Raw genomic sequence first — 26,633 nt, forward strand, 5'->3', positions numbered from 1 at the left:
TACCCCCCCCTAAAGGCGCGGACTGCGACCGCGCCTCAAAGAACCCAAATAGGGGAGGGCTGGGTGGGTGTTGCTCCTCGGAGGCGGCTCCGGCTCTGGCTCCGGGCTTGACCACCATCCTACATCCATCCCCCCGTAATGGCCCCGGTCCGATCCAACCCAGCTGGCTGGATCCGGACTGATGACGCGCACCCCTAACTTGGCGCGTGAGGCAGGGACGGACCGGACCTGGCTGACGATACGCATCCTCGGCTTGGTGCGTGGAGCCGGAACGGACCTCCTCAGGCTGACGACTCGCCTCCCTGGCTTGGTGCGCGTAGCAGGCATAGGCTGAACCATGTTGACGACTCGCCCCCTTGGTTTGGTGCGAGTAGCCGGAACGAGCTGACCCAGGTTGACGACTCGCACCCTTAGCCTGGTGCGAGTGGCAGGAACAGTCCGGGTTGGGCCGGCGACGCACACCGTAGTTTTGATGCGTGGAGCAGGAACCGGCCGGGCTGGGCTGGCGACGCACCCCTTTGGCTTGGTGCGTAGAGCAGGGACAGGCCGGGCTGGGCTGGCGACGCACCCCTTTGGCTTGGTGCGTAGAGCAGGAACGGGCAGAGCCGGGCTGACGAGACGCACCACAGGCTTGATGCGGAGAGCAGGCACGGGCCGTGCCGGACTGACGACGCACACCACTGGCTTGGTGCGGGAAGCTTGGATGGACCGGACTGTACTAGGGACACACACCACTGGCCCTACACCGGGATCTGGAACGGGCCGGACCGGACTGGCAACACACGCCAGTACCTCTCGCCGTGCCTCTACTTCCTCCATCCCCTCTTCGACCAGTGGCCCCCGTAACCCGGCGGCCTTCTCCAGCAACCCACTGGGCCGCTCTATCGCGGCCTCCTGCTGGTCCGACGTCGTGAGCCCCCCCCTAAAAATTTTCGGGGCGTCTCTCCTACCCGTGGACCAGGTCTCCATATCCCTCGCCAGCCTCTCGCCCTTCTGCCATAGTGTCAAGCCCTTCTCCTCCTCACTCGGCTTGACCCAGTCCAGGAGGCGAAGGAGATCTGTGAGGGATCTCCCTGGCGACGGCTCCTGGACACGCTGCTTGGTCCCATCTTGGTGGGTTTTTCTGTCACGATCGTCTACGAGAGAGGAGGACCAAAGCGCAGCGTTGGTAGCGAACATATTGATTTTAATGTAATACACGAGAATACAAAACAAAACACGATCATGAAGTCCTCAGTGACAACGACTGAACATAGAACAAAAACCCACAACCCCAAGGTGAACAATGACAGTTTAAATATGGCTCCCAATCAGAGATAACGAGCCGACAGCTGACACTCGTTACCACTGATTGGGAGTCACTGGACCAAACAATGAAACCACCAATAACAACCCCACTAATCCCCAAACACAAAAAATGAACACACCCTGGCTCAATAATACAAAGTCCCGGAGCCAGAGCGTGACACCTGTTAGTTTTTCTTTAAGAAGCCCTCCTGTTCTCCACTCATTACCTGTATTAACTGCACCTGTTTGAACTCGTTACCTGTATAAAGACACCTGTCCACACACTCAATCAAACAGACTCCAACCTCTCCACAATGGCCAAGACCAGAGAGCTGTGTAAGGACATCAGGGATACAATTGTAGACCTGCACAAGGCTGGGATGGGCTACAGGACAATAGGCAAGCAGCTTGGTGAGAAGGCAACAACTGTTGGCGCAATTATTAGAAAATGGAAGAAGTTCAAGATGACGGTCAATCACCCTCGGTCTGGGGCTCCATGCAAGATCTCACCTCGTGGGGCATCAATGATCATGAGGAAGGTGAGCGATCAGCCCAGAACTACACGGCAGGACCTGGTCAATGACCTGAAGAGAGCTGGGACCACAGTTTCAAAGAAAACCATTAGTAACACACTACGCCGTCATGGATTAAAATCCTGCAGCGCACGCAAGGTCCCCCTGCTCAAGCCAGCGCATGTCCAGGCCCGTCTGAAGTTTGCCAATTACCATCTGGATGATCCAGAGGAGGAATGGGAGAAGGTCATGTGGTCTGATGAGACAAAAATATAGCTTTTTGGTCTAAACTCCACTCGCCGTGTTTGGAGGAAGAAGAAGGATGAGTACAACCCCAAGAACACCATCCCAACCGTGAAGCATGGAGGTGGAAACATCATTCTTTGGGGATGCTTTTCTGCAAAGGGGACAGGACGACTGCACCGTATTGAGGGGAGGATGGATGGGGCCATGTATCGCGAGATCTTGGCCAACAACCGCCTTCCCTCAGTAAGAGCATTGAAGATGGGTCGTGGCTTGGTCAGCCCCGAAACCTGAAGGATCTGGAGAAGGTCTGTATGGAGGAGTGGGCCAAAATCCCTGCTGTAGTGTGTGCAAACCTGGTCAAGACCTACAGGAAACGTATGATCTCTGTAATTGCAAACAAAGGTTTCTCTACCAAATATTAAGTTCTGCTTTTCTGATGTATCAAATACTTATGTCATGCAATAAAATGCAAATTAATTACTTAAAAATCATACAATGTGATTTTCTGGATTTTTATTTTAGATTCAGTCTCTCACAGTTGAAGTGTACCTATGATAAAAATTACAGACCTCGACATGCTTTGTAAATAGGAAAACCTGCAAAATCGGCAGTGTATCAAATACTTGTTCTCCCCACTGTATGTTTGCAATCCCTCAGTTAGGCCTACATGATTGCTATGCAAGTAAACCATGTGGCTGCATAACACTTTGAGTTAGAGTGAGAATGGTTTGTGCGGAAGCCTTAACTTACTCAACACCTCTCTGAATTGGACTATTCAAGTGGCCTGCCTTGGTTTTTCAGCCCATTTGCTGGCAAAACCTCAATTTCCTTTAATCAACACCCTCTGTAAATAATATTCTATCACTTAAGGCAAGCAGTTTATTTAAGGTATGAGTGATTAGGCAACACTGCGGATGTTTCAGTGTGACAGGCTCTGCTGTGGAACAGTGTGATTTAAAATAAGTGGCAAAAGGAAGCATAGGCCGCTCTAATGGTTTTGAATGCAGACTTAGGATGTGTCCCAAATGGCACCCCATTCCCTAAATAGTACACTACTTTTGATCAGAGCCCTTGTCAAAAGTAGTGCACTATATAGGGCAGTGTATCCCAGCCCTAGTCCTTGAGTACCCCCAACAGTACACATTTTTATTGTAACCCTGGACAAGCACACCTGATTCAACTTGTCAATTTATCATCAAGCCCTCAATGAGTTGAATGAGGTGTGTTTGTCCAGGGCTACAACGTGAATGTGTACTGTTGGGGGTACTGGAGGACCAGGGTTGGGAAACACTGATATAGGGGATAGGGTGCCATTTGGGAGTCTCACTCTCTCTATCATGCTCCTTTCCTCTTTCCTAAGGAAGAAAACATTGTGTTCTCAGGAACAAAGGAAGGGCCCCTAATGCCAAAACAAACATCCCACTAGAACTGTGTAGTCTACTGTCTCTCTCTCTGTGGTGTGTGTGTGTGTGTGTGTGTGTGTGTGTGTGTGTGTGTGTGTGTGTCAATCTAATGAAGTAGTGTTGGCGTCTTCTCATGGCGTTGTTGTGGGGAATGTTGTTTTTTTACCATGTTATGTTGGCTCTAATGGGCTTCTCTCCTCCTGTTGGAGATAATGGGGTTTGTTTGGAGCTGTGTTTTGTGTTTAGGTTCACATTTTAAATCATTATTATTTCCAAATCACAGTCTACCAGTTGAAATAATTGTTTTTTACCTCAAAGATTGACAAAAAACCTAGGCCTTGTTGTGGTTTTATGTTGGAATGTAATCTTAACCTTCGCAGACAAAGTAATATCGAGCACTAATAAAGATTATAGAATTGACCTATTTTCACTACAGTTGGCACAGAGTAGCCCACACTTCATCTACAGTGGTTCAATGGTTCTCTATTTGAAGTGGGCTTATGCCATTAGCACTGATATACTTTTACTTAGAAATCTGTATGTGTGTGTGCATGTGCGCGCTTACCTACAGAAGCGAGCGCGCGCGCGCGTGTGTGTGTGTAAGCGTGCATGTTTTTCTGTGTGTGTGTGGTCTGACCATAAAGAGCCTGTAAATTCACTGTGCCAGCTCTGGAGCGGTGTGCTGTGTTGAGTAATTCAAAAGCTGGAGCTTTCGCAGCCAGGGGACTGAGCTTGCATCCCCAATTAGCGCCCTATTCACTTAATAGTGCACTACTTTTGACCAGGGCCTATAGAGCTCTAGTCAAAAGTAGTGCACTATGGGTGCCATTTGGGACATAGACCAAGTCAAAACCATTAAGGAGTGATCTAGCATTCCTGCAGGATTAGGGGGTAGAAAAGGTATATAAATATTTGACTGAATGATAGCATTGAGTGGCAGCACATCAGTGTATAGTAAATGTGATTTGATGCAGTTTGTGATGTAGAGTTAGTAGAGCACTGCAGGAGATGGGTTGTGCAAGTGGTAGGTATGCAAGTCTGACTGGGTGAGAGAGAGAGAGAGACAGAGAGAGTGAGAGAGAGAGCAGCAGTTTGGGCATGGCTCATGGAAAATCACCTCAGGCTTGAAATTGCGATGAAAGTAGCAACAAGCCATAACAAATGATTTGTCAAAAACGTTTTATTTTTTATTCCTTGAATGTGGTTGAAGTAAGTCAGAATGTCCTTGTTTTATATTTTTATTCTAAGAAAAGACTTGTGGTGTTTCTCTGGGATTGAGTCATTGTGGTTAGAGCGGTGTGTTACTTACCGGCACCTTGCACTTCTTTACACAGGTAGAGTTGCGTAAACTCCCTGAACTGTGTATGCACGTCCACCAACTCCACCATCGCACCACCGTTCATACTTGTCGGTCTCTGGCATACCATAGCATGTGGGGCAAAGTTGAAGCTGTAATGGAGGACTGACTGGGATATGAAGATGAATGTGCGTGTGTGTACGTGTGTATGTGTGTATGTGTGCATGAGCACCCGTGCACGTGTGTGTGTGTGTGTGTGACTGATTGACTGCTCTGAGAGTGAAACACAATACTGTGCAGCCCAGTGCAGCAGAACGAAGCGACGGCGTCATCTCACAGACTGTAATCAGGCCATTCTCTTTGAATGCTCCATACTACTGTTGTACTGGAGTGTAAACATTCTAGGGGAATTGATTGTGTTGCTCAGCTATGGATTACGGTTTAAAGTGACTGAGTGGTGCACTCTGGGATTTAGAGGAGCCTACTTAAATCAGGGGAACATGTACATAAGATTGGCCAAACGGAGACCAAAGCTGACCAACACAATCAATTCCCCTGCATGGCAATGGATTAGCTCCCGTCAAAATCTGATAGATATGTTGGAAGGATAACAACAGCAATATAAACCATTTGCACGCACACTTTAGAGAGTGATTAATATTTCTCATTGGCACATTGGACCATACGTTTACTGGATTGTTTTGAGACATTGAGTTGTGTCAGGTCAACTTTGTGGATCTAATGGAGCATGTAAGACGATGGAGCAGGGGAGGGGGAGTTCAAGTCTGTCAGTGGTAGAGTGAATAGTAATACCAGGGTAATGGCTGTTTGTCTCTGGATGACTACTTTCAAATAGAGATTGCCCTCAATGGCGCTGCCCATGCTGTCACAGAGGATGCCATTTGCAAGGATAGAACGTGTGCTATCTTTCCATATCTATGGTCTCTGCACTGGAGGCCTGGGTCATTGAGTTCATAAACAGCTCACCAGTTGACATGGGAAGAGACGACAGTAGTAGAACAGACAGTTTGTATCAGAGGGAAAATGTGTTGAAGATGGAAGGAAGCGTTGACCCATTTTAATACATTGTCTTCACATTTGAGGTCAATTTTTTTCTTCACCTTTGTACCAGATTTGCACGTGTTACACACACACAAATATAGTTGAGGCTAATGCAAATATATGGTCATTTTGTTCTTCACAAACTTGACCGGTGCTGTCACACACATTCAATATTTTGACATCAAAGTTCACCCTTGCAGAGATGATATGTGCAACCATAGAAAAGGCGAGGGATGCCTTCGAGAAGAGGTTTATGCACCCCCTCCCCCAACTCACGCAACACCTTTTTGGTGAATGAAAAGGCTTTAGGTCACACACATTACGTTCAAATAGGATTCCTATGCAAAGATTTGAAGTACCCGCCAAACACGTTTGAAAGTGTTTTTATGTCCATGCCTCCAGGATCAGAGGACATGTTGAGGTTAAAGGGATCACACATTGTTTTGTTGTATGAGGAAGCAGTAATATCCCTTTCAGTAAGAGCATACGAAGCAATGGGGCTGCCCATGCTGTGCTATCTTTCCATATCTATGGTCTCTGTACTGGAGGCCTGGATCATTGAGTTCATAAACAGCTCACCAGATGACATGCAGCTGTAGTACAGACAGCTTGTAGCTGGGGGAAAAAGAGTCAAAGATAGAAGGAAGTGTTGACCCATTTTAATTAGGGCTGGGAATTGCCAGGGACCTCACGATAAGATATTATCATGATACTTGGGTGCTGATACGATATGTATTGCGATTCTCACTGTGGTGACAGAATTTTCCACAACATCACCATTCTATAGTATTGCGATTCAATATTGCGATTTGATGTTCCAAACATATGTCTGCTGCAGAGAGACAAGAGAGGGCATGAGAAAACGAGTTTTGATCAGTCATGGAAATAAAAGTGGTGAAAACATGTTGGCTCACTATTTAAAAAGAAGATGGAGAACAAGCTATAGGATGAAAAATACCAGAGTTTTGGCGCAGGTATAGCTACCTAGCAAAAATATATACAGTATATACAGTGGCTTTAGAAAGTATTCACACCCCTTGATTTATTCCACATTATGTTGTGTTACAAAGTGGGATTAAAATTGATTTAACTGTCATTTATTTTGTCAATGATCTACGCAAAATACTCTGTAATGTCAAAGTGGGAGAAAAATTATTACATTTGTAAAATAAATATGAAAAATAAAAGTATTCAACCCCCTGAGTCAATTTATGTTAGAATCACTTTTGGCAGCAATTACATCTGTGAGTCTTTCTGGGTAAGTCTATAAGAGCTTTCCACACCTGGATTGTGCAAAATTATTGTTTTCAAAATTCTTCAACCTCTGTCAAATTGGTTGTTGATCATTGCTAGACAACCATTTTCAGGTCTTGCCATAGATTTTCAAGCAGATTTAAGTCAAAACTGTAACTCGGCCACTCAGGAACATTCACTCTTCTTGGTAAGCAACTCCAATGTAGATCTTTCCTTGCATTTTAGGTTATTGTCCTGCTTAAAGGTGAATTCAGTTCTGTGTCTGGTGGAAAGCAGACTGAACCAGCTTTTCCTCTAGGATTTTGCCTGTGCTTAGCTCCATTCCATTTCTTTTTTATCCTGAAAAATTCCCCAGCCCTTAACGATTACAAGCATACCCATAACATGATGCAGCCACCACTATATTTGAAAATATGGAGAGTGGTACTCAGTAATGTGTTGTATTGGATTTGTCCCAAACATAACACTTTGTATTCAGGGCAAAAAGTTAATGACTACTTTAAAATGTACGTTTTAAAGTTGCTTTTCCAATTTTTTTGGAGTATTACTTTATTGGCTTGTTGCAAACAGGATGCATGTTTTGAAATGTTTTATTCTGTACAGTCTTACTTTTCACTCAATTAGATTTGTATTGTGGAGTAACTACAAGGTTGTTGATCCATCCTCAGTTTTCTCCTATCACAGCCATTTTGAGATGAGGCTTATGCGCCCCAACTCACACAACACCTTTTTTGATCAATGTACAGCTTTAGGTCACACACAACATTGCGGTCAAATAGGATTCACGGGCAATAAAGAAAACACCAGTTAAAAAACGTATGTGTCATTTTAGATTCTGATCTCAATTTCAAATCACACATTAGGAATGTGACCAAAATAGCTTTTTACCACCTGAGGAACTTTGCCAAGATGCGGACGTTTCTATCTCAGGCTGATACAGAGAGACTCATCCATGCTTTTATTACAAGCAGGCTTGACTACTGTAATGCTCTCCAGTCTACCCAAGAAGGTCATTGGTCAACTGCAAAACATACAGAATGACGGAGAGCACACATTACACCTGTTTTAAAGTCTCTGCAATGGCTGCCTGTGAGTTTTAGAATTAATTGTAATATTATTCTATTGGTTTTTAAATCAACCTATGATTGTGCACCCCAATACATGTCAGACATGTTTTTGAGTTATGTACCCAGTAGGTCCCTCAGGTCCTCTGGTACTGGCCTTTTAACTATCCCAAAGCCTAGGACCAAGAGGCATGGAGAGGTAGCCTTTAGTTACTATGCCCCCAGCCTCTGGAATAGCCTGCCAGAGAACCTGAGGTGGCCAAACACGTTTGAAAGTGTTTTTATGTCCATGCCTCCAGGATCAGAGGACATGTTGCGATTAAATGGGTCACACATTGTTTTGTTGTATAAGGAAGTAATAATACCCCTTTCAGGAACAGTGTACAAAGAAACATGGAACACTTTGTTATTATGACTGATAGTCTGACTGACAGCAAAGTTCAATAATCCATACAATACATTTAATCTAAAAAAGGTATTAATGTTTTTTAAGCTACAATATGTAACTTTTTGGGCGACCTGACCTAATTCACATAGAAATGTTAGTTATAGATCTGTCATTCTCATTGAAAGCAAGTCTAATAAGCAGTAGATCTGTTTCTATGCTTCCCGTTCTTAAGTTATGTTTTTGCGTCTTTTGGTTTTGCACACCATCTTCAAACTGCTGGAAATACTATATTTTTGATTATAGAAAATATATTTCACAGCTGTTTAGATGGTACAATTATTTTCTACACAATGATTGCTAGTTTTGTAACATAAATTGAAATTAGGCGAACTATCCGAATTTTAGCAACCAGGAAATGGTGCAGCGATTTCTGCATAGTGCACCGAATAATAATGATAATGGGCAGTGATGATGTCCAAGAATACATGGTTTATAGGGTGTAGGGGGAGACTCATTACTCTCTCTCTCTCTCTCTCTCTCTCTCTCTCTCTCTCTCTCTCTCTCTCTCTCTCTCTCTCTCTCTCTCTCTCTCTCTCTCTCTCTCTCTCTCTCTCTCTCTCAGGTGGCTCCTGACTCAGAGAGTACACTGAGGAAGAGGAAGGCCCCGGCACCCCCTCCTTGCCCTGCTGCCTCTGTCACCCCAGCTCCTAGCACCCCAGCGCCTCACACCTCTGTCCAGATAGCCCCCTCTCCCTCTCCAGCCCCCAGCTCTCCTACCCCAAGCCTGCCTGCGGAGGAGGACTCTGGCTCTGAGCTGAGCAATGGGTCTGTCTACAGCAGCAGCAGTAACAGCAGTGGGGTGGCCGCCGGCACCTCTGTCGCTGACACCTCAATGGCCGACTCTGACTCCGCCTCCAGCAGGGCTGATGTGTGCAAGCCCAGCCCTGATTCCACCCCCAGCAGCAGTGCTGCCATGGCTGACTCCTCCCGAGACTCCGCCCCTAGCAAGGTTGACACCGGCCCCAGAAGCAAGACTGATATGGTGAAGGCTGCCCCTGACTCCGCCCTTACCAGCAAAGTCGAAAAGGTTGACTCCGCCCCCAGCAGCAGCGTTGACAAGGCCAAGCCCACCCCCGACTCGTCCCGCAGCACCACACCGGAGGAGACCAGAGGAGAGTCTGCTCTCGGCCTGAAACTAGACGAGACGGAGAACAACAGACACAGCGCCATGGGTCAGTATCATCAGTAACACATCTAGTCAATGTAAAGCGGCCTATCAAGGTTTCTCTCCTGTCAACCCACAGGCTGTTCTAGTGTTCAGCAGCAGATGACCACCACGTTGAGCACTAACTCCCTAAATGTTTGTCATATAACAGTGTAACAACCCTTGCCTAGGTTGGCTCCTTAAGGATCTCCCCCAAATGGGTTAACCCAATTGGAGAACACCCGCAACGATTGTTGCACTACTACCGCTTTTCACTATAACAGGTTCCCCTCAACCTGAACTGAGTTGCTGGTGGTAGATATGATACCTGTACCAGTCATTTAGCCAGTAGGGGCCCAAGGCAGCATAAACTAAATAACCCCTACGTCACAGGACAGGAGTGGGCTGAGATTTCAGCGCTGCAGATTTGATTGAATGCCTTACGTTTTGTACAATCTGTCCTCGGGAAACCAGGTGAAATAGCATTGCTATTAGCCTTGCTATTCCTATTGATGCACTGTAGTGTAGAATATGACATTGCTCCATCCTAAAATAATCACTGTACTACCTAATCTAACAAGGGAACAACATGCACAAGACTAGAGTTATATCGATTGCTTTACTCTCCATGTCTTTTCTTGAAACGGGTTGAAGCGGAAAATATTTATTTAGCTTGGAGAGAATGAGAGAGGTTGAGGGATGAAGTGTTTAGTGCAGTGGACGCACTTAAAGCAGACAGCGCTGGGGTGTTGATTTATAGACCTGGGTGTGCCTCCCTCCCCTCCACTACTCCCAAGGCACTGTGCAGAACAAATAGACTTCTGCTGGGAAGACCCTTTCAGACCGACAGACCTATCTATTGCTCACAAGGCAGAACAACTAGACTTCCCCAAAACAGAACAAAACAAATCATTATGATCTGATCTGAAGTTGTATATTTGTGGTTGTACATCATCAGTTGTACAGTCTGTAAAATAAATAGATGACATGCATCAATTAGGGATGATTTACGACAGGGATTTTAGATGCTTCCCCTTATTTAACCCCTGTGGGCTAAAGATAATAATTGTTTGCGTTCTATAATGTATGTGACCGCAGTTGTTTCCTACCTCCCCAGCTGTGTGGAGAGAAAGATCCTCTATTGGCTCTGTTAGCAGGAATAGTGCAACCCAGACATCTCTCCTCTCTCACATGGCACATTGCTTCTATGTGCTCTCTTTTCCTTTTTTCACCTGTTCTCTCTCTCTCTCTCTCTCTCTCTCTCTCTCTCTCTCTCTCTCTCTCTCTCTCTCTCTCTCTCTCTCTCTCTCTCTCTCTCTCTCTCTCTCTCTCCCAGCTCTGCCTCTTCTCTCTCACACCATCATGTTTGGCTCAGGCACAGAGGCTCCATCTCTAATGGGTGGTTTTTGGATCGTTGATTCTCATCTTAAGAGACATGTTGTGTCTGAAAAACACTGAGATTTCAACACACTCAATTGGGGCTTTTTCAATCAATCCACCCACCCATTGTGTGTGTGTGTGTGCGTGCTCGTGCTTGTGTCCCCCTAATTGTTTTGAAAGGGCCTGTAGGTCATCTGTTAGCCTCTGCAGGGTGTGTTTCTTACCCTATGTCTTATCTTCAGTGTGTTGACAATAGGGAATCTCTCATCTTAATCTGCTGTGTGCGGTTAAGTCCCGTAGCTAGGTACATCTTTTTGTGGCGCTAGCTGTCACACCTGCAACGTAGTCCATCATCTGAAGGGGCTGAGGCGCAAAGTTAGCCAGTCACTCCCACAGCCAGCTCTACTCCATGCAGTCCATCAGCTGCTGAGTAAGGGATGTGTGAGGCATATGTTGACATATTGCTCACATCGCTCAGCACTAGCTGCCTTTACATCAGCCTGTTACTGGTTGTATCCCAAATGTCACCCTATTCCCTTATAGTGCACTATTTATGACCCAGGTCCCAGGTCAAAAGTAGTGCACTATATAGGTAATAGGGTGTTATTTAGGATCAACACAGTTACACCCTAGTGGCAGGCCATTCAGCTCCAGTCCACACAGTGCCATCAGTCTCTCTGTGATGCGGTAGTCCGGCCCTTGCCTGGAGTGTTTTGTGAAGCTCCTTTTCTATCTTCCCCAGCTGGGGTCTGGGGTATAGAGTAGGTCTGATCAGCAAGCAACACAATTGCCACTGAGAAGCTTCCACTCAAGAGAGGAGCTTTAATGTACTTTCTCCACATACACTAAGCAGTTATAAGCAGCTTTCAGTTATTTGTTAATGTATCCATTCATTGATTGCCTTGTGTATTTTGTTTAATGTTTTTTTAAAATTGTAATTTCTTTCTGCACAGTATGATGAACAAAGGCAAAAAATAAATAAAATAACAGTTGTATTTCCTGGGTTTTTCTTTTAATGATGATACAGAATTTGTGTTTTTCAATGCAACTTTCTCAAGCCTATTGATTTCCCCCATTCTATTACCCAGTGCTTGCTGCATCCTTCCTTTTCTTTAGGTGCTGAGCGTCCAGTGCCACTCAAACCTCGGCGAACCCCAGTACGAGAGCCCCCCCAGTTAGTCATCCCCCCACCACCGCCGTACCCTCCCCCTCCCTCAGACCCAGACTCCCCCGATGCTTCACCAGAGAGCCACATGGAGGAGGCCCCTCAGTGTAGGTCTCTCATCCCAGCTGACCTCCACTACTATTGGGCTGCCTTCTCCTCCTGCAGCCAGCCGCTCTCCTTCTAACCTTCATGTTTTCCTCTAACTCCTCTCCTTTTTCAGTGCTGCTTCCCTCCCTGAACTTCATAGTTGTTGTTGAATGTTGAATGTCTCATGTGGCTCAGTTGGTAGAGCATGGTGCTTGCAAGGTTGCCAAGGTTGTGGGTTTGAGTCCCACGGGGGACCAGTACGAGAAAAAACAATTATGAAAATGTATGCACTAACTACTGTAAGTTGCTCTGGATAAGAGCTTCTGCTAAATGACTCAAATGTAAAAATTTTGAAATCAATCTCTGTGTGTGTATCACAGTTTTCCCTCTTAATGTGTAGTCCGGCTCATGTGGACATTCTATCCAGACTTGCCAAGTGGTTAATCTCCTTTGCAGTCAGTTAAACAGTTATGAGGCCTCCTTTATAACAGACAGGCTGATAGGCCAGCTGAGCCCAATACTGAAGGTCAGCTGTGACGGTGAAGTTGCTTGTATCCCAAATGGTACCTTATTCTCTATATAGTGCTCTTCTTTTGACCAGGGCCTATATGGCTCTGTTCAAAAGTAGTTCACTATATAGGGAGTAGTGTGCCATTTAGGATGCAACGTTAATCATCCTGTGAGGCTTTCATCCAATGTTTTTTTGATCTCCTGCTGTCTGTTGTCAGGCTGCGATAGATGCAACTTCTTTCTCCAGGGCTCCAGAACACCTTTATCTACCCTGTCCTCTTTCTATCAACTTTCTCATGTCTTCTTATTTTCTCCCTTCCACAGTCTACTGCTGTGCCCCTGTCCGTTTCCCATTCTCCAAGCCTCGGTGAACAGACAGACAGACAGACTTCTCTGGCCTGCCGTCCTCTCACTGTCTTCTTCTACCACCTCCTCTCCTCCCTCGCTTCTTCTACACCTTCATCTCTTCCTGCTGGACCTCTACTCCTTCCAACCTCCTCCTCCTGTTCTTAGAACTGTACCTAGAACTGCCTTTCTTTCCCAACTCTACACTTTCAAATCCCTCAATTGTGTAATGTGGCTTCCTTTTCCTTGTGTTTGTGGCTTGTTTTTATAAATGTCTGTATATACAGTATAAACTATAAGCCGTTTTGTATTTCAGCTAGTTATACAGTGGTTGGTACAGTAGAGAACTAAGAGGACAGAGCGTGATGTGTGAGGGCTGATGGGGACAGGGATGTGTGTGATCAGTAGGCTATTTAAGTGCAGATGAGATACCCATACATGTATTGAGTGTGGAGTGATTGATGGAGACATTTTGAAATGAGGGTATAAGGAAAGTCATATGATATCCACAAATCAATGATTAGATGGTGGTGGTATAGGTTTCGGTATTATTGCTTAGTGTTTGTAATGGTTAGTAACTGGAAACGAGGCTGTTGTTTCTCTGCATGCTGGTTGGTTGACTCCATTAAGGAGTGACCAATAAATCAATTACACTTTTTATGTGGAGGGTTCATCCTTTTTATGAGATGATCTCCTGAGACATTGGTTAGTATTAGTGGGTTTGTGAGAAGCAGCTTCACTGCAACAACATATCAGTTGAGAGAAGTTATGATAGCTATAAAGAAGACACTCTTGTTTACATGTTTTTAGCTTTTACTTTGGATGTGTGAGTGAGTGAAATAAATTACTCTTCTGTATTGGCTTATCCAGATATTCAGTCCTCCTTTAAGTGCCTTTGTCAATATCAGCCTTCATGTGGGTTTTTAATTGTTATATTGTACAAAAAAGCACGTTTAAGTGCAAAATTAGCATGGAGTCCAAGACAGATAATTGAGATCAAGGATTTCCTTGAAATGGACAAGCATAAAAACATTAATATTTTATCATTTCATTTTACATTAAAGACTTTAAAGACCACTTGTTGATTGAGGCCATGAGGAAATTATTTGTGATTGGGATTTTGGTCTGTGTGTGCTGGTAATGTGGCTTAGTGTGTTTTAGTATGCTGTGGATAGAGAGATGATAGATGTCTATGACTGGATGTGTGTGAGAGAGTGTTACTGGCATAGAGAGTGAGTTACTGCCTGAAAGTCTTGACTTGGTTTGTGCATGGTTTGGGCTTATGTGATGGGAGCAAGCATGAGTTCATGTTTGTGTAAGATTTTGTTTTGGATAGGGATATACTGTGCATGTGCTTGAGGTTGTGTGTGAGAGTGTTTTTGGCTGTTTTGGGTATAGCCAGAGTGTGTCTGGTGATTAGGGAGAGTGTGTGCTGGCTGTGGTTGCAGCTGGCATGACTAAGCCATTGCTTGGAAAGGGTTGGGAGGGCCACTCTGTGTGAGTCACTGGATCTCCAGGAACAGGCTCTCTTCATTACAGCTCTGCCTGAAGTTGACAGGCCCAGCACACACACACACACACACACACACACACACACACACACACACACACACACACACACTGGAGACACACTGGAGACACACTGGAGACACACTGGGGCCAAGGTCACTCATGGGTTAGGAGCATCTCTCTTAATGACTTCTCAGTGATGTGCTCTACATGATGGCTGGATAATACTGTAAACCTAATAAATGGAACATATACAGTACCAGTCAAAAGTTTGGACACACCTACTTATTCCAGGGTTTTTCTTTATTTTGACTATTTTGTACATTGTAGAATAATAGTGAAGACATCAAAACTATGAAATAACACATGTGGAATCATGTAGTAACCAAAAAAGTGTTAAACAAATCAAAATATATTTTATATTTGAGATTCTTCAAAGTAGCCACCCTTTGCCTTGATAACAGCTTTGCACACTCTTGGCATTCTTTCAACCAGCTTCATGAGGAATGCTTTTCCAACGGTCTTGAAGGAGTTCCCACATATGCTGAGCACTTGTTGGCTGCTTTTCCTTCACTCTGCGGTCCAACTCATCCCAAACCATCTCAATTGGGTTGAAGTCGGGTGATTGTGGAGGCCAGGTCATCTGATGCAGCACTCCACCACTCTCCTTGGTCAAATAGCCCTTACACAGCCTGGAGGTGTGTTGGGTCATTGTCTTGTTGAAAAACAAATGATAGTCCCACTAAGCACAAACCAGATGGGATGGCGTATCGCTGCAGAATGCTGTGGTAGCCATGCTGGTTAAGTGTGCCTTGAATTCTAAATAAATCACTGACAGTGTCATCAGCAAAGCACCCCCACACCATCACACCTCTTCCTCCATGCTTCACGGTGGGAACCCACACATGCGGAGATCATCCGTTCACCTACTCGGTGTCTCACAAAGACACGGCGGTTGAAACCAAGAATCTCAAATTTGGACTCTTCAGACCAAAGGACAGATTTCCACCGGTCTAATGTCCATTGCTCGTGTTTCTTGACCCAAGCAAGTCTCTTCTTATTATTGGTGTCCCTTACTAGTGGTTTCTTTGCAGCAATTCGACCATGAAGGCCAGATTCACGCAGTCTCCTCTGAACAGTTGATGTTGAGATGTGTCTGTTACTTGAACTCTGTGAAGCATTTATTTGGCCTGCAATTTCTGAGGCTGGTAACTCTAATTAACTTATCCTCTGCAGCAGAGGTAATTCTGGGTCTTCCTTTCCTGTGGCGGTCCTCATGAGAGCCAGTTTCATCTGCACTTGAAGAAACATTCAAAGTTGTTGAAATGTTCTGGATTGATTGACCTTCATGTCTTAAAGTAATGATGGACTGTCGTTTCTCTTTGCTTATTTGAGCTGTTCTTGTCATAATATGGACTTGGTCTTTTACCAAATAGGGCTATCTTCTGTATACCAACCCTACCTTGTCACAACACAACTGATTTACTCAAACTTATTAAGAAGGAAAGAAATTCCACAAATTAACATTTAACAAGGCACACCTGTTAATTGAAATGCATTCCAGGTGACTACCTCATGAAGCTGGTTGAGAGAATGCCAATAGTGTGCAAAGCTGTCATCAAGGCAAAGGTGGCTACTTTGAAGAATATCAAATATCAAATATATTATGATTTGTTTAACACTTTTTTGGTTACTACATGATTCCATTTGTGTTATTTCATAGTTTTGATGTCTTCACTATTATTCTACAATGTAGAAAATAGTACAAATAAAGAAAAACCCTTGAATGAGTAGGTGTGTCCAAACTTTTGACTGGTACTGTACATTAATGCTCCTACTTTTGGCTTGATTACCAGTGAGATGAGTGAGACGTTATACAATCTAAATGTTAGGCCCCAATGCCAAGTGGGAGACCAGAGGACTACGGTATATGATGTAACATGTCAATATCGTTCATGGAAATGTTGAGTATAGGATCATAAGGTTTGTTTAAGCCTGCCCACATCAACGTAGCAGTTTCATTGAGTGTGTGTGTGTGTGTCTCAGAATGTATGTCTAGCTAACATTGTATAATAACATTTATCTCACTCTTCCCCTCTGTCTGCTTCCCTCCATTCTCTTTAATGCACATGCTTGTGTAACCTCTATTTTTCTGTTGCTGTGAACTGTTGTTCTCAATAGACTACAGATAACATTGTAACTAGATTAGCTCATTTTGCATCATTATACAGCTTTTTTCTGTCAGTTGATAATACTGATAATAATACTGAGGATTATGTTGTTAATGATGATGATAATGACTATGTTGATGATAATGATGATCATGTATACCACCCCTCTGCCCGGACCCCAGCTTGGCTGCACTCTCGGCGGCTCTCTGTGGCAGGACCCCAGACCCCAGACACAGAGGAGGAGGAGACTTTATCCATGGGCAGCAGTGGCAGTGGCAGCTTCCAGGACCAGGGCTATGCAGCCTCCGAGGGCATGGCTGAGGCTGAGGACTCTGTCCTTGTCAGCTCCCCCTCTGCCTCCGACACCACTCACCCTACCTCCCCAGACGCGAGCCTCTCCCTGGGCTCTTCTGGCTCCTCTCATCCCATGATCCATCCCCTCATCAAGGACTGTTCTAGTGATAGTGACGAGGGCTGTGCCACGTGGGGCTCCAGACACAGGTACTATAGCTGTACTACCACTCACCTGCTCTGCTCACTGCATTATCATAGCAATGTTCAGGGTGGAGACTTAGCAAAGTCAAACTCATAATGCTTTTCAATTATTACTTCTTAGTTATCCTACCCTTATGCACTTACTACTACTAACCTTGTTGCAGACCCTAGCTAACCCTTCTTTTCTCATTGGAAGGGTACCTAATCTTTGATGGCCCAGTCAACCAATGAGTCAGATCCTTCCTATGATTTACCAACTACCTCCTTGCTCCCAGTTCTCAGTCTGCCTTACGTTTCTCACTATTTAGTCAGCAATCTCACGTCTCTCACGTCTCTGCACCGGCTGGTTTTTAAAGGCCTGTTTTACGGCGCCAACAGTGCTTCCTGACTGAGTCACTGCAGTCCACATGTGTTGGAGCTAAGGGGCTACCTGCCAAAGCCTGCAGCGTCACTTAAATCTGCTGGGCTCTAAATTGAGGGCTCTGGGGTTTTTCTCAGTCATCTTTTAACAAGGAAAATAGGCTCAACCTAGTATGCAGGAGGAAGTTCTCTTTGGCTTGGCCAAGAAGAGCAAGAATATAACCCCCATGCCTTTTTAGTTTTAGTTTAGAAAAGAAACACATTAATAAAACATAGGAATGCTCAGTGGACACCTTGAACTAAGTGTGAAATAAATATAAACTTGAAAACACAAGTACTAAGTTTTTATGAATAAATATTTAAAGGGCAGCAGACTCCACCATGATCTAAATATAACTTTCAAACTTTTTAGTTAACTTGAGAGTTATCCTTTTATGCTACCTGCAAAACAGCTCAAAACTTAACTTGTATTACCCCCTCCTCCCTTAGACACAGCAGTGATATCAGCCACAACGACAAAGCAGGCAAAACAAAGGACATCTATGAAGAGGACCCAGAGCTCACCGCTCAGCTCAACCAGACTCTGGCTGATCTGGAGGCTGATCTAGCAGGTGAGCTTTTAGTAGAACACAAATGTATTGTCCATCAAATGCACATGAATTACATACTGGAGACATACTGGAAACCACAATGGATGCACAGGACCAAAACAAATATTTGTTGTATAGTCAATAAGCAGGCCGGCTAACACATGTATTTTTGTTTGTCCCTGTCCACTAGATATAAGTCACATAGATGCTGTTTCAGTGCAAGAGTACCCCTACGTGATGTCCACTGAGAGCAATGACATCCCAGTGTCTGTGGTGGATATGGAGGTCCCAGTCACAGACATAGATGTAGTCCTGGAGGACTACGAGACCCAGAACATGACGGATTACCAAGCCACCCTAATGAGTAGCTCTCAAACAACGGACAATAAAGACCTGAACCACAGTCATCATCATTCAAGTGTTGGTAGCATACAGAACAAAAACAACAGTGCCTGTACGTCTGACGGCTCCAGCAAAGTCAGCTCTGGTCAACCACAGCCCGCGCAGCGCCTCAAATTACCAGGGAAGAAGCTTGCCAATGGCGCCACGGGGAAAGACCGCACAGCAGCGGTCTCTAAGACTAAAGCTAAAGTGGAAGTTCAAAGACGGGAGTCCAATGAGGGAGCTGAGAGGAAAGCCTCACCTGTCAACAGCTCTCTCGCTGTCTCAGAGAGCCATTCCAAGTCCCCTGAGGAAGAGGTTCCCACCTATAGAGGCCACGCTGCCCCCCAGGCACAAACCAAAATCACCTGTAGCCCAGTCTCCCGATTCGGTATGAAGACATTCACCATCGTCCCTCCCAAGCCCGCAGTTGCAACCCAGCCTCAGAAGCAAGCAGAGGCCCTGGCCACACTGACAACAGGTGCCATTAGAATTGACGATCAGGGTAACATGGTCAAAGTGGCCATCGCCCAAAACAAGTTTGGTGGTTCCTCTGAGTCGGGGATCAACAAAGATGACTCCGTCTCACCACTCCTGGGGAAAGCCAAAGCCTTCTGGAGCTCCACAGAGAAGCAGGACAAGCAGGACACTTCTGCACCTTCGGTCCCTGCTAGTAGAGGGCCTGTCGCTTTCACAAAAACCCAGAGCCCAGAGCCTGAGGTTCCCAAAATCACCCCTCTGGTCATAGCCTCTAACCCACCTGCAGCCAAGGCAACACCTAAGGCCTCTGAACTTGTAGCCAAGATGACACCTAAGGAAACATGCAAAGATGTTGTTGAGGTAACAAAGGACGTTTCACAGGAAGCAGAGGGCAAGGCCCCAGTTCCAGTTTCAGAGACGCCTGTGCAGCAGCAGCAGCCTATGAAACTGAACCCTGGTATTCTCCAAGATCAGAAGAGAGACCTTTCCTTCCTCAAGCCGTCCAGGAGAACATCCAGTCAGTACGTAGCTTCTGCCATTGCTAAATACGCTGTGAAGCCCACCACGGCCAAAGCTGACAACATTCAAGAAGTACCAGCAGAGTTGTCTGGCCCTGTGAGAAAGCCACCTGGCAGTTACGGCTATCAGAAAGAGGGTCGATCCTTTCATGTAAATCCACAGCGGTCCTCTGGTACATCTACTAATGTACCAGTGAATAAGGAGAGCAGCTCTGGGTCTGGGTCCTATCACGCCGGTGCTAAATGTTACCCTGACTACCTATCAGCAGAGAAACGGGTAGTCTCCGGTGAGTCGACGCAAGGACTGGACCGGAGTGGTTATGGGAGCAGTTCTACCCTGCGAGGTGGAGGAAGGAGCTCAAAGTCACTGGACTCTGATACGGTGGCCAATAACACTAAGCAGCACGGGCCCAACAGTCCCAGTCCCAGACAGCAGACACAGATGACACCCCCACCACCCCCACCACCAGCACCACAATCCCCCACTGGACAGGTACCTGCCCTCTCCAAGCCCTCACAGGGTCAACCACCTCCACAGAGCAGATCAGAGACAGTAGGTCCCAAAGGTCGTCCAGCCCTGGCAAAGAAGCCTGAACCACTGGGAGCGGCTGCAGCTGCTGCAAGCAACGACCTCCCAGAGCCCCAGCAGGTCCGTCTGTTTGGGCCGGTGAAGAAGTTCAAACCTGTGATCATGAAGTCGGTCCAGATGGACATGTCACTACACACCACCCTGATGTCGGCCATCCAGTGTGGGGACGGGAAGGAGAGGCTCAGAAAGGTGAGAGAGATAGAGTGACCGTCATGCTAACTTCACAAAGATCACTGTTTTTCTTTTTTTTTAAGTGGAAGTCTACAGCCACTTAAAATGGGTGTAATGTAGGGGCTTGGTTTCTAATTTCCCTGATTTTCCCTGTCGGACTAGATATCGGACTCAAGTGCAAGCAGCACTTTGAAGAAATCATATTTTGTTGAGGAAGAGAATGAGCGATGTGCGCTACTGGCAGCCATTAGAGGCCAAAGTAACTCTGCAGGGCTAAAGAAGGTAAGCTATAGCAAAGAGTCAGACAGGGTGGTGTGCAATGCGTTGGTTTTGCAATGTCTTGCTGTAGCACAGATGATCTGTTGCATGTCAGTGAATAGCTCATTTCAGGAGAACAATCAGCACTATGTTTACTATAAATGAGTCTATTTGCATTCCCCTTGAATGTGATGTGGTTTGTTTTCATGTAAGGACCATGGTGAAATGAGAGGAGGAAATGTGCAGATGTAGTTGTGATGGAGGCCCGATGTGGTGAGCTCTAGAATGTTCCTGCCCAGCTCACCAGCAGGAATCTCAGAAATGTGCATTACTAAATCAGGTTCTCAGGGCAATAATGTGGAATTTAGGTTTGATAAAAAAAGAATGGAATGTTTAATGAGAATTCTTGATTCTATTCCTTAGCTACCTGTTGAATTTAGTTGGAGCTGAAGCTAAATTTAGCTGAAGCTGAACCTTTGTTTTGCTGCCTAGTAAACCACTAGGTATATGAGGGAAGTTGTAGTGTGTGTGTGTGTGTGTGTGTGTGTGTGTGTGTGTGTGTGTGTGTGTGTGTGTGTGTGTGTGTGTGTGTGTGTGTGTGTGTGTGTGTGTGTGTGTGTGTGTGTGTGTGTGTGTGTGTGTGTGTGTGTGTGTGTGTGTGTGTGTGTGTGTGTGTGTGTGTGTAAGCAGCCGTCATGTGGGTCTATGTGTCTGGACTGCCACCCTCTCTACTCTGGACTGTTCCCCTCTCTACACTCCACAGACCAAATCCCAGGCTGCAGAGGATCTTGACAAGTTCAGGAAGACTGAGGAGGAGAACAGCACTCAGTGTGATGCTTTCCCTGCCATGCCTCCCCCTCCTCCATTTGTGCCTCTGCCGCCTCCACCCCCCTCTATGCTCCTCCCTCCTCCTTCTCCTCCTCTTGCCCCTCCCTCCACCCAGCCCAAGCGCCCTATGGTGGGGGTGCCCCTGGGGGCTGTGGGGAACCCCGCTCTGGCCCGGGATGCAATGCTGGAGGCCATCCGCTCTGGCTCTGCAGCTGAGCGCCTGAAGAAGGTACAATATGTTCTATACTGCAGGCAGCCCCACTAACAATACAATAGCAATACCACAAAAGAGACAGTTATTGGGAGCGAGTTTAGTCATCAAGTTACAGGTTGTAAATTCAATGTTCTCAGATAGAGCAAATGGAGGTGTTCATAAATCACCTGTTGTGCATGTACTCACATGGGAACTCACCAGCCAGGCGACTACCCACAATTTCTCACGTAGTATTACCTTGTCTTTTGTTGCAACATGTCTGTGACAGAACAAACAACTCCTGGGAAACATTCTGTGATAGCTGGAGACCAAGATTCCGTCACATAGTTCCACAGTCTGTGGGGCTGTGCTGCTTGAGCAATGTATTGTTCCATTAGATTAAGCAATGAGAAAAATAAAATAAAAACACTTTCAGTCTTCACAAAAGATTCTACTTCTTGCATGATCTGAACTCTGATAACTCAATGTCAGGCTTTTTTTTTATTGGTACAGAGCAAAAAATAACGCTGGTTTTCATGTTTAATCTATTTTATTCAGGTCAATGCCCCCACAAAAACAGTTCAAGTGAACGGTAGACTTGGTACTATACAAGCAGCATCATCCCTCTCACAACAAGGACAATAAAGAATATTCCAGAATGATTCCAGAGCGTCTTGCAAACCATCTGATTAGAATCGTCATAGGCAGCCAAATAATATATGTTATCTTTCACCTTAATTTATCACTGTCCTTATGTATATGTATCTAGTTATGTGTACTTGAATAACTGGAAAGAAGAATCGCTGTACAAAAGCATGTGCCAATAATTTTTGTTGCTTTGGAATATTTATTAGGTGCTCTTGCTGATAATAATAATAATCTTAGGAGATGATTTTAGTTATTTTATTATTTGTCTTTTTTATTTTACTGTTTAATACTCGTCCACATGAAATTGATGCCTCATGCTGTCTTACTGTCAGTGTTATGTTTGATTATTACATATTTACTGTATATATTCCATGTAATAGGATGCAATTGATCAGACTGCTTGATATAGTGCAATGAGTAACACCGGCCAAGCATGACAGAATTTGGCTCCAGTTGGTGATTAGTGTGTATCCCAAATGGCACCCTGTTCCCTAAATAGTGCCTATGGGCCCTGGACAAAAGTAGCGCACTATATAGGGAATAGGGTGCCATTTGGAACGTATTCTAGTTTATTTTGCAAAGCTCTGGGTTTTTAGATCTCCTCTATGCTGTTGTTCAACCTTTACATGTTATGATTCTTTGATTTATAATGCCTCTTAATATATCTATTTACATCTTCAGAGAAAAGATTTACATTTACATTTTACATTTTATGACCAACATATCCTTTCTTGACATCACAAAAGCATTTTTGAAGCATTTCTGTTTATGTGTAACTATTGGTGAATAATATCACCACGACTTAGTAAAATAGTTTACTAATCAATAGATATATGAGTAATGAACAAGAGGTATGGGCTGTTACTCAATTACTATTTGCTATGATTTTGTTGTTTATTTAATCACAAAGTGTTCTATGGTGTTTGCATGGGGCTGCAGTGCACAGCTTTTTGTTATTGCATTAAACAGTAGAGCTGATGTGCAGTACTGTACTTGAGCTTGTTCCTCTCTAGACATTTTAAGGCATTACTATGATAGTTGAAAGAAAGCAAAAGTGAATATTATAATATATTTTATAAATGAAGTAGTATCAATATTGATTGGAAGGACTGAATGATAGGCTTAAAGGACACCCCAGTGTAAAGCATTAAAATAGGGGCCACAAGATTCTAGACTGGTCTGTGAAAAGATGGATTCATAGGTTGTCCAGTTCCTTAAAATTCAGTTTAGGTGTTTACTTATGTTCTAGATCAGGGGTATTCAACTCTTAACCTACGAGGTCCGGAGCCTGCTGGTTTTCTGTTTTACCTGATAATGAATTGCACCCACCTGGTGTCCCAGGTCTAAAGCAGTCCCTGATTAGAGGGGAACAATGAAAAAAAGCAAAGGAACTGACTTTGAGGTCCAGAGTTGAGTTTGAGGGTAAAAAGTTGTATATTTTGTAAACTACAGATAACTTATTACAGTAATAAACTGTTGTTAAAATTGGAAATAAATAGAAAAATATGAATCCAATAAAATTGTGAGTTTTATAAGCTATTGCTTTTTGATGTTAAGTGCACATTATTTTTGGAACAATTTCACATTTTATTTTGTCTGCCCGCATTTTTGTATTTATTTAATTAAATGCTTTTTGTAACCTTGTAACAGTTTTTTCTTCTGTACATTGATCTTACATTTTCCACATTCTATACTGTCTGGATGTGCACTTTAAATTAAAGTGTAGCTATAATGTAAGTACAGTGTAACTACTTGCAGTAATCCTAATCCTAACCATATCCCTCACCCAAATCCTAAATACAGTGTAAGTACAATGTAACAATGAGCTTCTAACTCTACAGGGGAAAATCAAAAGTATGTATGTATATTTATGTATTGATCGTTTGGTAGTGTAGCAAGCTCTTGAGTCATGGAGCGGTTAATCTAACCTGCAGTAGATTTGTTTCTCATTTGGTTGTTGGCTGTGGTTATTGTTGTCCTTATGAAATCTGGAAGCCAAACAGACCTCTTTCTTATGATGCCACCAGGCTTACATGTTGTTTTGAGAGGATTGCCACATCAGAGCTCTCCCAACTATTCCAAGCCACTCTGAACCGTGACTCATCATGTGGTCATAATTCTCATGTAACTTTACCTAAACTGTATTTCCTGACCATACTGGTTTAGGTTTCCCCAGAAATCCTATACATGGCCTCCTGGGCCCTAACCTTTCAACGTTTGCAGATCTGAACGGTCTGTATAGGTATAATCAGGGTAGTGGTGGTTTATTACACTATATTGATTCCATCTTACAGATCTACAAACACTGTTAGGGCCAAGGGGAAGGGGTTAGTGAGAGAACTGAGACCGGCAGTGGGAGCACAATGTCCCCTCGCTTCAGCCTCACAGGCTCCCTGCTCTGCTTTGCCTGATCTGCCTCTCTCAAAGGCCGGGCAGGCCTACAAAAAGTAAGTGATCTGGGGATTGGGTTTCTGGGTATGTGTCTGTTGTCTGCAGTTCGATCCGGATTTCATCATCTACAGAGAGAGGAAGTATGCGTCCCAAATGGCACCCTATTCCCTGTATAGTGAACTACTTTTGACCAGAGCCCTATGGGCCCTGGTTAAAAGTAGTGCTCTATAAAGGGAATAGGGTGACATTTGGGACGCAGCAAGAGAGGGTAATCCTCTCCACACTGTAGGTCTGTACATTCTTGCTGGCCCACAGGCCCCTGTCGGTCAGAATTCCTGATCATTTGTGGCCATTCTCTGTGTTATGAAACTAACTGCAGCAAGACCGAGTGCTTGGTTGGTTCCAAGCCAACTGCCGCCACAACCGTTAATGCAGAAAAACTAATATCTTTCTAAATCAAGAATTACTGGCAGCTCATGACACAACATAGAAGAAGGTAGTGGTTAACTCACAGCATTCATGGTTGAGAAGGATGATAGCTATCAATCATTTTTGGTCTTAACACCATTTCCATGTGTTGCTTTTGTAAGTAAGATTCCTGGAATATCAAATCAAATGTTATTTGTCACGTACACAGTTTACAGCAGGTATAAAAGTTGCAGTGAAATGCTTGAACATCCTTGTAATGAAAAACATGGGAAGAGCAAATGTAGCTTTTCTTCACACAGCTCCACCTCCACTAACAGGAGGTACAGTATGTCGATATTGACTATGTTGTAGACTACATTGACTGTTAGATAATATAGTCTATATTGACTATGTTTGATAATGTTAGACAATCACTCACCCATCAATTTACATCAACAATGTGCTGGTCCCCCCTTGACTATCTGAGGGAAATCACCATATTTGTGCAATTTACACCCAATGCTGCATGTCAATGCAACCATGTTCACATTAGCCTCGGCTCCCAGGCTTGGCCGAAGTGAAAGGCTGTGACAGAGGCTATGTTCACATGGGCCTAATGCTGTTACAGGAGTGAGGGCACATCCTCACTCACAGTCGGACTAATCATCTTCCTATTGGTGTCACCTGTGTCTATCTGATTCACCTGTGTATTTATGCCCTCACTTCCCTGTGTTCCCTTGCTCAGTTTTCTCTGATAGTTTCACTATGCCAAGCAGTACTAATCAGTGTCTGATTGCGGGATGTATGGACAGGTACGTGAGAAGTGTTCTCCCTGTTTCTTAATTATTTCAGTCATAGTTAGTATTTTGTATTTTTGGTTGTCTGCCTGTTTTTTGGAGTCTTATTTGCTCTGCCTTTCTTTTTAGTGTTCGTCCGTTATTTTATATCCTGGCTTCGGGACCATCAATAAAGTTCCTTGTTTCACCATCTCTGCCTACTGTCGAACCTGTACCGCACCTGGGTCACACCTCACACCAACCCTTACAAATGCATGAATAATGTGGTCCTCTGTAGCTCAGCTGGTAGAGCACGGCGCTTGTAACGCCAAGGTAGTGGGTTCGATCCCCGGGACCACCCATACACAAAATAAATGTATGCACGCATGACTGTAAGTCGCTTTGGATAAAAGCGTCTGCTAAATGGCATATTATTATATTATTATTATTATAATGTTACAGGGAGGAGATCTGATCCGAGGTGTGACGTGATGTTGTGTCTGTGTACAATGCCCTCTTATATTGTGGCGTGTTTGGCAGGGTCACACAGTATGGAACCACTGTTGTTCTCTTCACCCAGATACTGCAGGTCTGGGACGGGTCCTCTGTCTTCCCTAGCCTGTCATTAGGCAGGCTCAGCTGGGGAAAGTTCCAGACTTACAA

General features: G+C 44.6%; 1 protein-coding gene across 3 annotated transcripts in view; it reads left to right on the forward strand.

Moving 5' to 3' along the window:
* The window catches only part of LOC311116491 (protein cordon-bleu-like), an 83,321-nt gene extending 58,386 nt beyond the window's left edge, over window positions 1–24,935 (forward strand). For all 3 annotated transcript variants that reach the window (XM_084157419.1, XM_084157421.1, XM_084157420.1), the window contains 8 exons: window positions 9,136–9,745; window positions 12,214–12,369; window positions 17,067–17,385; window positions 18,229–18,350; window positions 18,520–20,486; window positions 20,631–20,750; window positions 21,490–21,783; window positions 22,306–24,935. In XM_084157419.1, coding sequence (XP_084013545.1) covers window positions 9,136–9,745; window positions 12,214–12,369; window positions 17,067–17,385; window positions 18,229–18,350; window positions 18,520–20,486; window positions 20,631–20,750; window positions 21,490–21,783; window positions 22,306–22,392 — 3,675 coding nt within the window. In that variant the 3' untranslated portion in view covers window positions 22,393–24,935. The remainder of the gene's footprint in view (window positions 1–9,135; window positions 9,746–12,213; window positions 12,370–17,066; window positions 17,386–18,228; window positions 18,351–18,519; window positions 20,487–20,630; window positions 20,751–21,489; window positions 21,784–22,305) is intronic.
* The last annotated feature ends 1,698 nt before the right edge of the window (window positions 24,936–26,633 follow it).

Source organism: Coregonus lavaretus (genome assembly GCF_964263955.1).
Source record: "Coregonus lavaretus genome assembly, chromosome: 3".
Taxonomy (NCBI): domain Eukaryota; kingdom Metazoa; phylum Chordata; class Actinopteri; order Salmoniformes; family Salmonidae; genus Coregonus; species Coregonus lavaretus.